The sequence below is a fragment of the Gobius niger genome, assembly GCF_951799975.1.
Source record: "Gobius niger genome assembly, chromosome: 21".
Taxonomy (NCBI): domain Eukaryota; kingdom Metazoa; phylum Chordata; class Actinopteri; order Gobiiformes; family Gobiidae; genus Gobius; species Gobius niger.
In genome coordinates, this window is record NC_136872.1 from 22681863 (window position 1) to 22696792 (window position 14930).

Sequence of the window (14930 nt, forward strand, 5' to 3'; positions counted from 1 at the left end):
CATATCTCGGCACTAGAACATGAACAAGTCAATTTTCAACGACATTGTTCTCGATCTCTTTTTATGGCGTGTGCGTTTAAACAGCCTGGTTCTGGATTGAAGACTTTAACAGGATGTTTCTCAGCCGTCCTTGGACTGGTTTTAACCATTTAAAAACTCAGAGAAATGTTGAAATCTCAACTGTTTCGATCCGTAATGCCCCGTCGGACAAAAAAAAAAAGAAATACAATTGCGAAATACAATGACGGCATCTCGTCATAGAAGGGGGCGTGGCTTCGCCGAGGGGGAAAATAGAATCTTCTGGGAAACACAATTTATCACTCTTTCTAGCCATTTTTTGGTGGGTTATGAACTTATTTATTACAGACAAATAAAGTCAAGTGTAAATCGGGCCCATGTGGATATTTTCTCACAGCAGATTGTTCAGTAGAAGTGAAAAAACGGCAGTTGTAGCTAGCACTAGCTGACCATTAGCATTAGCCCGATGCCAACATGTAGCATTATGTTAGCATTCTCCGTTTTTTAATGTATTTATGGGCTGTTGAACCACTTTGCTCCTCCCCATGTCTTTGTATCTTTTATTTAGTAGAAAACTATATTCATAATTCAGCGTTTGTTAAAGTAGTTTTTGAATAATTAGAGAAAGTTTCGATTTTTTTCTAAATTGTTTTCCCCCTTAACTGTTTTCAAACATGACCATATATGGGCGATTCCAGAGATGCCGTCTGTATCTATTAACAGCATTACACTTTCACAAGTTGTAGCTAAAAAGAAAATATATGAATTTAAAAAAAAATCCTTAATATCAGTCACTGGGTCCATGATCTCTCTGTACAAGACCAAAAATTTTCCTCAAAAACAAAATATTTCTTCCTCTATATAATAGTATAGGTCTTTAGAATGCTGTGATGTCACCTGCAACCCAGCAATACTATAAAATGCCCAGATGTGACATTTCACAAGTTTTTGATGGTCATTTATTTCACCTCTGTTCATCACAGAGCTACAAAATCGCACATAAGGTGGATTAGAGTGTCCAGCAGTAGCCCTGAAGATGGTTTCTCTGTTTGGAGGGACGAGAGGAGCAGCGGAGACAAAGTTTACCGTCACTGTTTTCAGTAAGAAATCTTGAATGTGGTGTTTTCGGGGCGTGTCTCTGGTGCAGAATGAGACCAAACAGACGAGGTTATAATACTGTAGTATATTTGCATCAGCTCAAACTCAACAGTGACAGACTTTTATTTTTTTCCAGATAAAACTCAACGAAATGAAACAAAAACCCAGGGAATAAAACACGGATGATTCTATCTACAGACCGTCCCTTTAATACGAGACGCCCCGCCCGCTTCAGCTCAAACCCCGCCCACCCAAAACATGTCCAATAGTATCAGCAAATGACGAAAAGCAACACGCAGCGAGGGACAAAACCGCAACACAAACGGACTCCGGGACAGGAGGTCGTTCACGGGGAAACGGAGGAGCGCTCGGTTTGTTCACATTCCCGTCTGAGAGAGAAAAACATGGGCTAAACTTGGGCTGAGTAGTGTTACTTTTTTGTTTTCCGATACCAGTACTTTAACGATACTTGGTTTCTGATGCTGAAATATTTGTGGTTGAGACCTGGAAAACAGAACAATAAAGTTTGAAAGTTATACAAATCTACAATATCGGGTTCATCTCCACTGTCAAGGAATGTGTAAAAAATGTGGAATAATTTGGACAAAAATGGAGGAAAACTGGGAGAATGTTTGGCAGAAAAGCAAGAAAAAAAAGAAAAGAAAGAAAAGAAAAGAAGAAAGAAAAGACAGAAAAATTGGGCCAAAATTCAGCGGGGAATTGGGGGGAAAAATGGGAGAAAATACGGAAAATTTTAGTAAAGAAATTAGCAAAAATGAGGGAAATAAGGAAAAATTTAGGGGAAAAAATTAATAAAATGGGGCAAAAAAGGAGTGGAAAATGGGAAATAATTTGAAAAAAATGAGGTATCTTGAGAACAATTATGATAAAAAAAAAAAAAGAAAAAAAGATGGCAAAAATTGGGCAAAAGAATAAAAAAATTAGGACAAAATTAGTGGAAAAATAAGGGGAAAAATGGGGCAAACACTAAAGGTCCTATATTATGCAAATCGACTTTTGGGAGTATTTCGCCATGTTGTAATGCTATCTATCTCCTTATCAAAAACACCCCCAGGGAGTTTTTGTCCTCTTTTGGAAAACAACCGAGTTGTTTAAGGAGCTCTTTCTAACCTACTCTGGACACGCCTGGTCTTTTTTCATCCCTAACGATAATGTCAGAGAAAAGCGTTTGGCTGAGAGGTGCAGGACTTTTTTCAACCTTCCTAAAAAAGAGGTCACTTGCCAGAAGTTGGAATTTCTCTCCAGGATTCGCCGACTTTCACCAAAATAGTGTTTTCCTGTGACTGTCTCTGATGGATGTTTGTGAACCTTCACCAGAATCAAAGTGGATTCACTTTTATAACCAACGAGAGTCCCATAATGTGAACACCCAATGGAGCGGCCAGGACAGAACGGTCAATCAAAACACGTGTTAGCTTGTGTGTATTAGCTTCTGTGGGTTAGCCTGTGTGCGTTAGCTTCTGTGTGTTAGCGTGTGTGTGTTAGCCTGTGTGTGTTAGCTTGTGTGTGTTAGCCTGTGTATTAGCCTGTGTGTTAGCTTCTGTGTGTTAGCTTCTGTGTGTTAGCTTGTGTGTGTTAGCTTGTGTGTGTTAGCTTGTGTGTGTTAGCGTGTGGGTGTATTAGCTTGTGTGTGTTAGCTTGTGTGTTAGCTTGTGTGTGTTAGCCTGTGTGTGTTAGCCTGTGTGTTAGCCTATGTGTTAGCCTGTGTGTTAGCCTGTGTGTGTTAGCCTGTGTGTTAGCCTATGTGTTAGCCTGTGTGTGTTAGCTTCTGTGTGTTAGCCTGTGTGTGTTAGCTTGTGTGTGTTAGCCATTTATGAATTGCTGTGATATTTATATTTCTTTTACTGCTAATGGGCGGATCACCTCGGAGAGAGGGGGCGGAGTTAACTGAATCAAAGCGTCCCGTCTTCCGGGTTTGCAAAATACCCCCCGAAAATACTTATATTTCTCACAAAAACTAGTACTCCATAGTAGTAGAGGAACAATATATCATATAAATGCCACACCGGTATCGTTTGACGGTACCCAGCCCTAAGTGCGATGCATACTGTCAGTATCCGGAAGTAAAAAAACATTATATTTTACAAGAAAGAAAACACAGAATACTTGAAAACCCTCCTCCTCCTCCTGCATAGTTCGTAAGTAAAGCATGAACAAACCGAGCGCTCCTCGTGTTACCAAACAGTTTCTTTCTGAGGTCAAACTTTAACATTTTCATTACAGTGTCTCAAAGTCACTCCATTTCCATAAAGAGGATCCGGAAAGGTTTGCATCAGTTCAGGGGGAAATTCACAGGTGATAGAAAGAAAAAAAACACTTCCTACATTGAATAAAAAGCTGCATCCACGTTCTTTTTTTTTTCTTTTTTTGATTGAAAGAGAAAGAAAAAACGTCAACAAACATGTGATAAATAAATGTGGGATGGTGGAGACAGGCTGATGGCGTAAAGGAGCAGATTCCCATGCATTCCTAAAGTCCCTGTTTGGAAAAAATCTAAAGTTAGGACACAAATACTTTTTATTTTTGTATTTTTTATGGGGTAGAACAGCTGTCATGGAAGACGTGCTGTGAATCTGTACGAAAATGCCTTTAGTTTGGCATCGATATTTTGTTCATGAGTCTCAATTCATGCTTAGAGACTTTTGTCAATTACTGCAGTCGTTTTAATGTAATTATCCGAGTAATTATAAATAACAGTCCGACATAAACCGCTTTAATTTCCTTGTCAAACTCAAAACCGAAGCGCTCCGTCTTTGCAATTTGATTAATTAGTCAATTACCTTTTGATTAGTTGTGAGTTAAAGCGCTAACTTTGATACGGTCGATAAATCAAAGCCATAGGTGGGAGGTGAGCGCCCCCTGTGGGTGAAACTGAAGCTTTCTAGATTGGGAAATGCACACGGGTCATTCATTCTAAGACTCTTAGGGCCCGATCGTCTGCCTGGCGCAAGGACAGCTTTGCATGTGCGCCACTGGAGAGGGGGTCGCTTATGAAAAAAAAAGGTCGACATCTTATCTTATCATTATAGGCCTTTATAAACTCTCACAGGTCAAACTACAAACTTTACTCATCCCACTGTGAGTGAGAGAAAGAGAATACGCTGTGGTTTCGGCTGAACCTTGATCCAAACAAAACCATGTGTTCACCCCCCAACCACTCCTCTCTCTCCCCCTCGTGTGCTCCAGACCGCAATTTTTCTTGGTGCTCCACATAGTCCGGATCACGATATAAGTTCGCCAGATTTTTGTGGAGAAAATCAAAACTAAACATTTTTGAAAACTTTATTAACACACTGAGGCTGCGCTGTTTTGGGGATTTAGCTTTTGAGTGCCAACAATCCATTTTTCATGATATTTGTAGCACCACAGTGTGTTCTATGTTTTATCTATGGAAACGTACTGTGGCTTGTTTGAAAGGTGAGACTCTAAGCTCTCCGTAGGTGGAGACAGTTTAATTCTACGTGCCACGGTTCTTGAGAAATCCAAGCTAAACAGACGCTAGTTTTGATCAAAATCACTGATTTTTTTTTTCTAGAAACGGAGATAAAGGGAGTTTTATGAAACACTCTCCTTTCTGATTAACTCCTCTCTCGTCCTCTTCTCTCCTCCTCCCTGGACGGACACTAACGTTATGGGAAGAAGCAAATACCTAAATATCTCCGTTTCAAGTCCATTTTCAACGACAACATTGTTGTTTTGAAACACCGCGTGTTTTCGATCTCTTTTTATCGCATGTTCTTTTAAACAACCTGGTTCTGGGATTGAAGACTTTAACAGGATGTTTCTCAGCCGTCCTTGGACTGTGATCTGTTCATCACAGAGCTACCAAAATCACACATAAAGGTGTATTAGAGTGTCTTTTGTAATAAAAAAAAAAAAAAAAAAACCTTTTTCTGTTTTTGGCACTCAGTGTGTTATCAGAATCATAAAAACAATGTTTCCATTTACTTTGATATGTAAAAAAAAAAGAAGAAAAAAAGGTGCAATAATAGGGATAATAACATTTATATGGGGAGTAAAAAACGTCCTTGTCATATGTTTCATAGTGTTGCCGTAGCGATGACCAAAACTCCCCATTTACTTTGATGGAAAAAATATACCATTGCCCAATTTTACCAAATGGAGACATGTTTTTCTCATTGTTTTATACCATAAGGTTTCCAAAAATATATAGTTTTCATTCTCTCCAGCAGAGGAAATCTGAACATAGTGAGGAGTGAAAAGTACTTAAAGGTGTCTTGTAGGCGTGAGTATAAATCTGACCAATCATGGAGTGGATATGCAAATGTGGCCTTTCCCATCCTAGGAAAAAAAATGACTGATAGTTAAGATCGGGCCCAGAGAATCATAAATTTAATCAGGCTGAATATTTACCGATGAAAGAAGCCACAGCAGGCCTGACACACGGCCACCAGGGGGAGCCGTTTCCCCGGTGATAAACTGCTCGACCACAGAACATCACGTACAGATTCCTTTATTACTCGCACGTCTGATTCGACAGCTGTCTTACCCCACACTTTTTCTTGTAAAATTCTTCAAAACGCGCCAGTCCTGAGCTCGTCCGATTGGCTGATTATTGTCCAATCAGAGCCGGAGTTGTTGGTGTAAAAGCGGCTGAAAACTGCAGTAGCAAAGTCTGATCCAGCGGGACGATTTCCTGTCTCTGTCCCGTCCGTCCAATCACCAATCGAGAGCGCTTTAACGAGCCGTTTCTTTCATTTTCTGTCCTTTTATTTTCTGTCTATTTTTTTTTTTTTTTTTAAAGGAGTACGATACGGAAAAGTGTTATATTTCTTCAAAAAACAAGAAAAAAAGTGGCGATAAAATCTTCAGAAAGTGCCCCAAAAAAAATGATAGGTCCCAGTTCGGCGTCGGGGGGCGAGTCTCTTAGTAGTCGTTTATATATTTAACAAAAGGACAGGTGGCGTTCCTCGTCGGGCCGCCCGGTGATCCGGTTTAGTGTCGTTTCCACGGTGACGGGTAAAAAAGGAAGGGAGGGGCGGGGGGACAGGTGAGGGGAGAGGGGGCGGAGTCTCTAGAACATCATGGGAGTCTTCAGGAAGGACCGCGACTCTGGAAAAACAGAAAAGATGTAATATTAGGTTTTAACGATACAAATCTGTGGGAACAGCTCCGATAAACAGAGAAAAGATCAAACATTTCGATATTTAAAAGAAAATCAACACAATGTCAGACTTTTGAACAAAATGTGCACTGACATATTTTTGAATCTCCAAATTAATTTTCTTTGGATCCATTTTTTCCCCCACCTTTTTCAGGAAACAAGTCGAGCGATGTCACCAGCATTGGCCTTAATTTTAGCACAAATCATGAAATGACTTTAAAGGCTTCACAGAAACCCTGTAATAAGAAGAACTCCCCCAAAGATCCCAACATGGTCCCACAAAAGCAACAAGGATCTGCTCCAGTCGAAACTATATGCAGTATTTTATTCAGGAACATTTTGCAATGTCCTGGAACCGCCATCTTAACGTGGTGGAGGGGTTTGAGCGCCTGAATGATCCTGGAGCTCTGTTGTCGGGGGCTTCGTGCCCCTGTAGGGTCTCCCAGGGCAAACATTTCCTATAGGTGACGGGTCAGACAAGAGCGATTCAGAAGCCCCTTATGAGAGACCAATAGGCCCGGTTAGAACCATGAGGCCGTCCTCCCCTGGACCCACCACCTGCAGGAGGAGCCATAGGGGGCTGGTACAATGAGATTGGAAGAAAATGGATGGATGGATTTTGTAATGTTCATAATACTGTGGTGTTGTAGGGCAGGACACTTCACTCGCCACTGAGTTCACTGAGTGTAGTCGACGACACCTCCCAGACGGGACTGTAGAGGAGCTGAGCAAGAAAGAGCCACCGCAAGTCCTTCATCCCCACTGCTGTCAGACTGTTCAACACTACAGTAAAGTTACTCCAATGCAAAACCAAGTGCAATAACCTCTGTATCAGCATCACTTTATCAACACCTGCACTAGGACTGCACAGCTGCACCGCCAATGTGGACTGATATTCTGATTCTGATCTTATTAGTACTTAAAGAGGGGGTATTATGCAAAATCGACTTTTTCAAGCTTTACATCATGTTATTATGTCATTCCCTCATTAAAAACATGCCTGAAGTGTTGCCTTGGCACATTCACGTGTTTTTGAGTAATCTGTAAAAACTCTGATGGCGGCCATTTTAGGGACAGGTTTGCCTGAGTCCTCCTAGGAACGCCCCCACCTCCTGGAGACGCCTCCGAGCTTTCGTCACCAGCCGAGTAACCAACCACTGCTCCTCAGCAGAACCCCCTCCCCACTGATGCCACAGACAGCTTGTGGAGGGGGCGTGTCGGAAAGGGTCAGAGGTTCTTAAAGAGACAGAGGCCTATTTCAAGACATTCACTACAGCCATTTTGAGAGAGACATTTTATACAAGGCAGTTATTCTAATTTACTGCATTTACAGACCAACAGAAGGTTTGGTCATCATTGTAGTGTGATATAGACTGGTGCTATGTGACTGAAAAAGCATTATACCCCCTCTTTAATACTTTTAGGTATGTAAGTATTTTGCCCCTTACGACCTGAACTGATCACACTTTCTCCAATTTGGCTTTAACCAAATCTAACAGCTTCATGAGCGAAGCGTCTAACTGGCGAGGATGAAAATGCAACAACAAAGCAGCAACTAAAGAGCGAGAAAAGCCTTCCAGAAAAGCAACAACAACAACACGAACAAAAAGTGACAAAAATTTGATGAAAACACACACGAAAAAAAAGTGACAAAACTGAGAGCTGATGGAACAAGTGAATTTCTCCTTTGTGAGATCAATAAAGTCTCATCTTATCAACACATTCAGTGAATCAACACCAACTACCAGGGCTGCACGATCTTGAAGTGACTTGCGATAACGATATTATTGCGATATTTCACCAAACGCGATACTTTCCTTTTTTTTTTCAGCAAATTGTGTCAAAAGAAGACTTAAAAAACACCCCATCAGGAACAAAACAAGGGTAGAATTAAACAAAGCTAGTCAATCTTAAACTAAAACTGAACTTTTACACATGACTTCAATGCATGAGGAAAAAATGAGGAAAAAAATGGGTGGATCTCAGTCAGATGAAGGCTATGGTGATGTTGCGATATATTGTGGCTTCTCGCGATACAGATATTGCATCAGCTAATATCGCGATACGATATTTTTCGCGATATATTGTGCAGCCCAACCAACTTACAGTGAACAGCTTTGAGAAACTTATCAACACAGGCTGGTAAAAGCATACACTGCAAAAAGTAACTAACTAGATCAGTATAAACATCTCAATTTGAGCACAATAATCCAAATTTGAGTTGTTTTGACCAGTTAAGAAGTTGTTGGGCATTTGTCCTAGATTATGTCACTTGTTCTGAGATGTTTCTGACTCGTTTCGATACATTTCATCCTTATTTCAGGTCATTTTCTTTGCCAATGGGGTAAGAAAATTGGTCTCATCTCATTGGCAATTTTACTTTCTTATTTCAAGTGAGATTTACCCTAAAACTGGTCTGAAATGTCCTCAAACAAGCAAAGGATACTTGGTCCGATCAGGAAAAGTGTCTAAATGAGTGAAAACCGCTCAAAACAAGAAACATTTCCTCAATTCAAGTCATTTAAGCCAATGCTTGATATTCACTTTTTGTAGTGTATACCAGTGGTTCTCAACCCGTGTAGACCGGGACCTGTGGAACCACGATTATTCCTTATTCTCTCAAAATGTAATAAATGATAAAGTAAAAAACAGTTAAAACATACTCTTCAGCAAGAATGAGTATTTCCCTTTACACATAATATAATCTTTCCAACAGAAAACCACAGCTTTCCTCAGAACTGGAAACAAATCTTGATAATAATTGTTGTAAACCTCCTTTGTGATGTTCCTCTAATCATCACCTGACCCCGTATCATTGTTACGAGGGGGAGGGCGCGCTGTTACCCCCCCCCCCTCGCTCCCCGCGGCGCCGTAGCCACAGCCCACTCCCGGACGCCAATGAGCCGCCGCTTCTCCCCGCGGTGTCATTGTTTTTCTGCGGACGTCGGCAAAGCGTTAACATTTTGTGCATAACAGCAACATAAACCCGGGCTCAGCGCGCGCCCCCTTCGCCCTCTGCTTTTATTAGGCTTTTATACGCTGCGTTCAAAGACTGCGTAAAGAATTGGACAGTGGGGAGCGCGGAGTGACCTATTTAAGGCGAGGCGCTGCAGGTGAAAGCCGTCTCCGAACGTGGAAACTTTCACCGGGATTCAACAATGTTTTGAAGGTTTTTTCAAAGAGATTTTTTAACATAGAATTCCTGGCCTGATTTATTGAGTGACACATTTTTTTAAACACATTTTTCCACTAATAAACAGCAAATTAAACTCCCCCCTCTGAAAACGTCTTTGTAATTTATATGTCACAAAATAAAATCATAAAACCTGGCTCGATCCATTATTCAGATTTAGTTGCTGATAATCCAGTTTTTACGCATAAAAGGCATTATTTCTACATGAAATAATAAAATGACAGAAAACTTGCAATACATTTTTCCCTCATATGTATGTCAGTAATCTACAGTAAAAGTTTCACATTGATATCTCTACATTCAAAAAGTTTCTCTATTCACCTGCAGCGTCTCGCCTTAAAGGTGCACTATGCAACTTTTTGCGCAAAACAAACAAAACCATATATTTGGGTGTATTTGACCTTGTTGATCAGTGGTCTCTGGGATTGATCCTGGAGTGGAGAGACCACTGATGGAAAGTCAAGGCACCACACTGACCACTCATACAGCCTCTGGGTCACTACAAGGTCAAATACGCACTAATATCAACTTTTTTTCTAACATAAAAAGTCGCATAATGCAGCTTTAAAGCAGAATTAAGTAACTCATGCCCCTAGAGGCCACAAGCGCCACTGCAGGTGTCGACAATTGATGAGTAAAAAAACACTGACAGAAAAGAAAAAATTGGAGAGGGATATTGTATTTACTCAAACTTGGCTGTAAATACTGTTTAAGTGGTGCTAGCCCGCACTTAGCTTTGCCTGTTAGCCTGTTAGCTTCTTCTTCGTGATTCCATTAGTGTGTATTGGGGCCACCGGCTTGTAGGCAGGAAAGTTGCAATTGTGGTTTTCTGGCCAGAGACACCAGAGGGAGATGAAAACTTCCCAATCATCCCATTAACACTTGTATTTCCCCCAGAGGGACTACAGACAGGGCCGGGTTTATGCAGGGGCTAAGCCTAGGGGCCCAGCAGGCTGAAGGGCCCCTGAGAGAGTTCCCTCTCTCTTTGCAGACTCCCTCACATGTAAGGCTTAATCAGATGACTTTATACCCGAGACTAAACCAAGAATAAACCAGGACTAAACAAGGTCTGAGCCATTTTCCTTGAGTTGACACTTGAAAAAATGCACATATTAGTCTGTTAAAATGCCTGAGAATGCACCAAATGCACCATTAAAATTTTAAACTATTTTAACAATTTATTTTCATATTTTTTTTCTTCTTAAAAATAAACAGAAAAAACAGAAACAAAGAAGGAGAAAACAGCGGCAAAACAAATAGATAAATAGTTAAATCAATAGTGTAAAAAAATAAATAAAATAATAAAATTCTTCATTTATGTCAGCAGTGTGAATTTTGCAACCTCCTGTATAAGCAGATATTACACAGTTTAGCAAAGTTAAGTTTAAGTTGTTTAGTTGTTTTTTTTAACTACTACTATGTTTAAGAAGTAAAAAAAATAATCATTAGTTTATCTTTTCATTGTAGAGAGAGAGAAATCTGACAGACATACATTACATGGGGGGCCCTGAAAAACACTCTAGCCCCGGGGCCCATTTTACTTAAATCCAGCCCTGATTATAGAAAGGATTGATTAAGGTAAACAAGTCAACAAATCCTAAAGTTTTGTAGCGTTGGCACCTGTTTATTTCTACACAGAGCGTTGTCGGGGGGATTCTGTGCGTCGCCGTTTGTGAATGGAGGAGCAACGACAAAACGCCATTAAATAAACATCTTAAAGGGAGGGTTTGGTCTGATTCTTACTTTGACACGAACCTCATCGATGAGTCCACCTGCCGTTTTGTTTATTTGCTCCAGAACAAAGGCTCTCCGTCACAAACCCCCCCCCCCGGCCCCCCCCTCTGCCCCTCTTGCCCTTGGCGGCGTCTCCTCCATGCATCGTCCTGTCGTCCTCTGCCTAAGTTCAAACTCTTTATTATTATTTTTACCCAAACCATTCTTCTCGGCGTCCTCTGCTGTCCCGCCGCCGCCCCCCCCGCCGTCCCCTCGCCCTCCTCCGGCGGGTTTGGCCTCGCGATTCCAAAACTACTGCAAAGTTACGCTGGAGCAGAGGAGACGCAGCCGGGACCTCGAAAACATATACAAGTCCTCATAGAAACTGCAGAAACGCTACAAACTCAGCCTCCCGGGTCTGTTCAATGCAAATGGTTTTGTAGGTCTTAGCTTTCAAATGAGGTGTAACTCTGGTCCATAGGATGAGCTCCAGTCAAGAGGCTTTTAGATTTGGGCAAAGCTGAACTGGAGAAAATGTGCTTGGTTTCAAAATAAAGCTATATACCAGCTCAAATAGTCACTAATTCAAACCTTTTACTGAAAAGCCTCATTAACCCCTTGACTCCCACCTGAACCGAGCACAGTTTGGCTTTACCCCAATCCAAAAGCTTCTGGAAAAAAGGTGTGAAAAAAATGACAGAACTGAGATGAAAACAATGATGAAGATGTGACAAAAATGTGACGAAAAAATGACAAAAATGTGACAAAAAAAGACAAAAAAATGACAAAAAAATGACAAAAAATGACAAAAAATTGATTTTAAAAAAATGACAAAAATGTGGCAAAAAAGACAAAAAAAGACAAAAAATGTGACAAAAAATGTGACAAAAAAATTGACAAAAAAATTGACATAAAAATTTAAAAAAAATTTGACAAAATTATGGAAAAAAATGACAAAAAATGACAAAAAAATTGACATAAAATGTGACAAAAAATGACAAAAAATGACAAAAAAAAATTGACTAAAAATGTGACAAAAAATTTATTTAAAAAGATGACAAAAATGTGACAAAAAATGACAAAAAAAATATTTTTTTAAAAATGACAAAAAAGTTACAAAATGAGTTGAATACCCATCAAAAAAGATGGATAAAAATCTGATGACGTTAGGAAAAAGATCCATTTAGATGAGTTTTGTAAATCTTAGCTTTCAAATGAGGTGTTACACTGGCCCTACAGGATTTGGGTAAAGCTGAACTGGAGAAAATGCTCTCGGTTCAGGCGGGAGTTAAGAGGTTAAAAACCTCTTACCACCCGCCTTAACTGAGCTCATTTTCTCCAGCTCAGCTTTACCCAAATCTAAAAGCTTCTGGAAAAAAAAAAAGCGGCGAGAAAGAGGATCAAAACACAACAAAACAGCGACGAAAAAGCAGCAAAAACACGACAAAAAAAAACACGGTACACAACGCGATCAGTCTTGTAGGCCTTAGCTTTCAAATGAGGCCTTACACTGTTGCTCCCTAGTCGAGAAGCTTTTAGATTTGGGTAAAGCTGTGGGGGGGTAAGAGGTTAATGCTTTTCAATGCCCCGCAGAAACCCTGATAATGTAATAAGACATAAGGCACAGTATCAATGGTTTGATGGTTGTCATGACAACAGCTGAAGCTAAATGCTAACGGCTATAGGGAAAATACATTGAACAGGCTAACGAGAATCACAAGAAAATGTACTTTATTATATCAAACACCTACACCTGGTTACTTGCTTTGATTAGATTCTGGCTCTTTCAAAATAAAAGCCCTGTTGTGAATCCTCCACTGAAACCCGAGTCTCTCTTGTTGTTTTCACCTTTCGCGTGATATTTTGTCACCATTTGCTCCCCCCCGATCCATCACCTCGCGGTCCCGCAGTCCTCCGTGTGTTTGTGTAAGGGGGGGCGCAGGCGTGTGTGTGTGGAGGCTCCGTGGGTTAAAAATGGCGCTGACCCGCCTTGTTAAAAGTCCATCAGCTGAGAGGAAATGTCACCAGGTCGAGAATCAGGGGCACATTTTTCACCACTGTCGTCCCTTCACTTCTGTGGCCTCCTTTCAGCGAGCGCACCGCGGGTCTGTCCCGCTGCTCCGGCGCCGCTGGGGGGGTTTACAGAGGCGAGAGGGAGAGGGGCGCCCCAAATATAAGTGTGACGTGGCTTTGGACCGATTCTACGCACACGGAGGGAAGAGAAGTCGTCCAAATGATTAAAAGAACACGATTGAGGGTTGGATTTGTTTGGTTACGTGTTTTAAAATGTCCGTATGTTGTTTGTCTGATCTTTGGAATCAACAATGTTTAGTTTTTAAGTGTCAGACGTTTTTTCATGATATTAACACATCGAGGCCGCGCTGTTTTGAGTGCCAACAATCCAGACCGTTTTTCATGATATTTGTAGCACCACAGTGTATTCTATGTTATAGCTGTGGACACGTGCTGTGGCTCGTTTGAAAGGTGAGACTCTAAGCTCTCTATAGGTGGAAACTGTTTAATTCTACGTACCTCGGTTCCTGAGAAATCTAAACTAAACAGAGGCTAATATTGATCAAAATCACAGATTTTTTTTCCAGAATCTGAGATAATGGGGGTTTTATACAACAATCTCCTTTCTGATTATCTCTCCTCTCTCCTCCCCCTCCCTCTTAATCTCTCCTCCTCTCTCTCTTCCTCTCCCTCTCTCTTCCTCTTCCGCTCTCTTCCTCTCTCTCCCTCTCTCTTCCTCTTCCGCACTCTTCCTCTCTCTTCCTCTCTCTTCCTCTCTCTTCCTCTCTCTTCCTCTCTCTTCTTCTCTCTTCTTCTCTCTTCTTCTCTCTTCTTCTCTCTTCTTCTCTCTTCTTCTCTCTTCTTCTCTCTTCTTCTCTCTTCTTCTCTCTTCTTCTCTCTTCTTCTCTCTTCCGCTCTCTTCCGCTCTCTTCCGCTCTCTTCCGCTCTCTTCCGCTCTCTTCCGCTCTCTTCCGCTCTCTTCCTCTCTCTTCCTCTCTCTTCCTCTCTCTTCTCCTCCTCTCTCTTCTCCTCCTCTCTCCTCCCCCTCTCTTCTTCTCTCTTCTTCTCTCTTCTTCTCTCTTCTTCTCTCTTCTTCTCCCTCCTCCTCCCTCCTCCTCCCTCCTCCTCCCTCCTCCTCTCTCCTCCTCTCTCCTCCTCTCTCCTCCTCTCTCCTCCTCCCTCTTCCGCTCTCTTCTTCTCTCTTCCTCTCTCTTCTCCTCCTCTCTCCTCCCCCTCTCTTCCTCCCTCTTCCTCCCTCTTCCTCTCTCCTCCTCTTCTCGTTTTTGACTTAAACAGGATGTTTCTCAGTCGTCCTTGGATCCATTTTGACCATTTAAAAACTCAGAGAAACGTTAAAATCTCAACTGTTTCGATCTTTCCATGGGACTAACACCACGCCCCCTCAGACTAACACCACGCCCCCTCAGACTAACACCAAACATGTATTTATGAATGAATGAGTGTGGGAAAGACCAGGGAGAACCACAAACGTTGGACATGATACTCGACAAAACATCACACAAGCATCGCGAAGGGGGAGTTTGGTCTATTTTTTACTCTGACATTAAAACTAACATGTTAAGGGAGAAAAGAGAAGGATTTGCCAGCCGTGTCTCCCTTTAAAAACACAATAGCCCCATCCTTAATAATTCCAAACCCTTTTGTCCCTCACTTCTACAGTAAACCTGCTTTCTCCACTATTCAGCACTTTCCTCCCTCCTTTCCCCTCTCTTCTCTCTCTTCCTTCTC

At 41.4% G+C, this 14930-nt stretch overlaps 1 protein-coding gene across 1 annotated transcript in view; it reads right to left on the bottom strand.

Annotated features, from left to right (window-relative positions):
• Positions 1-6033: 6033 nt before the first annotated feature.
• dachb (dachshund b) overlaps positions 6034-14930 on the bottom strand; it is a 157337-nt gene continuing 148440 nt past the window's right edge. The window contains exon 12 of the mRNA XM_079579912.1: positions 6034-6210. Within this exon, the coding sequence (XP_079436038.1) occupies positions 6173-6210 (38 nt within the window). The 3' untranslated portion in view covers positions 6034-6172. The remainder of the gene's footprint in view (positions 6211-14930) is intronic.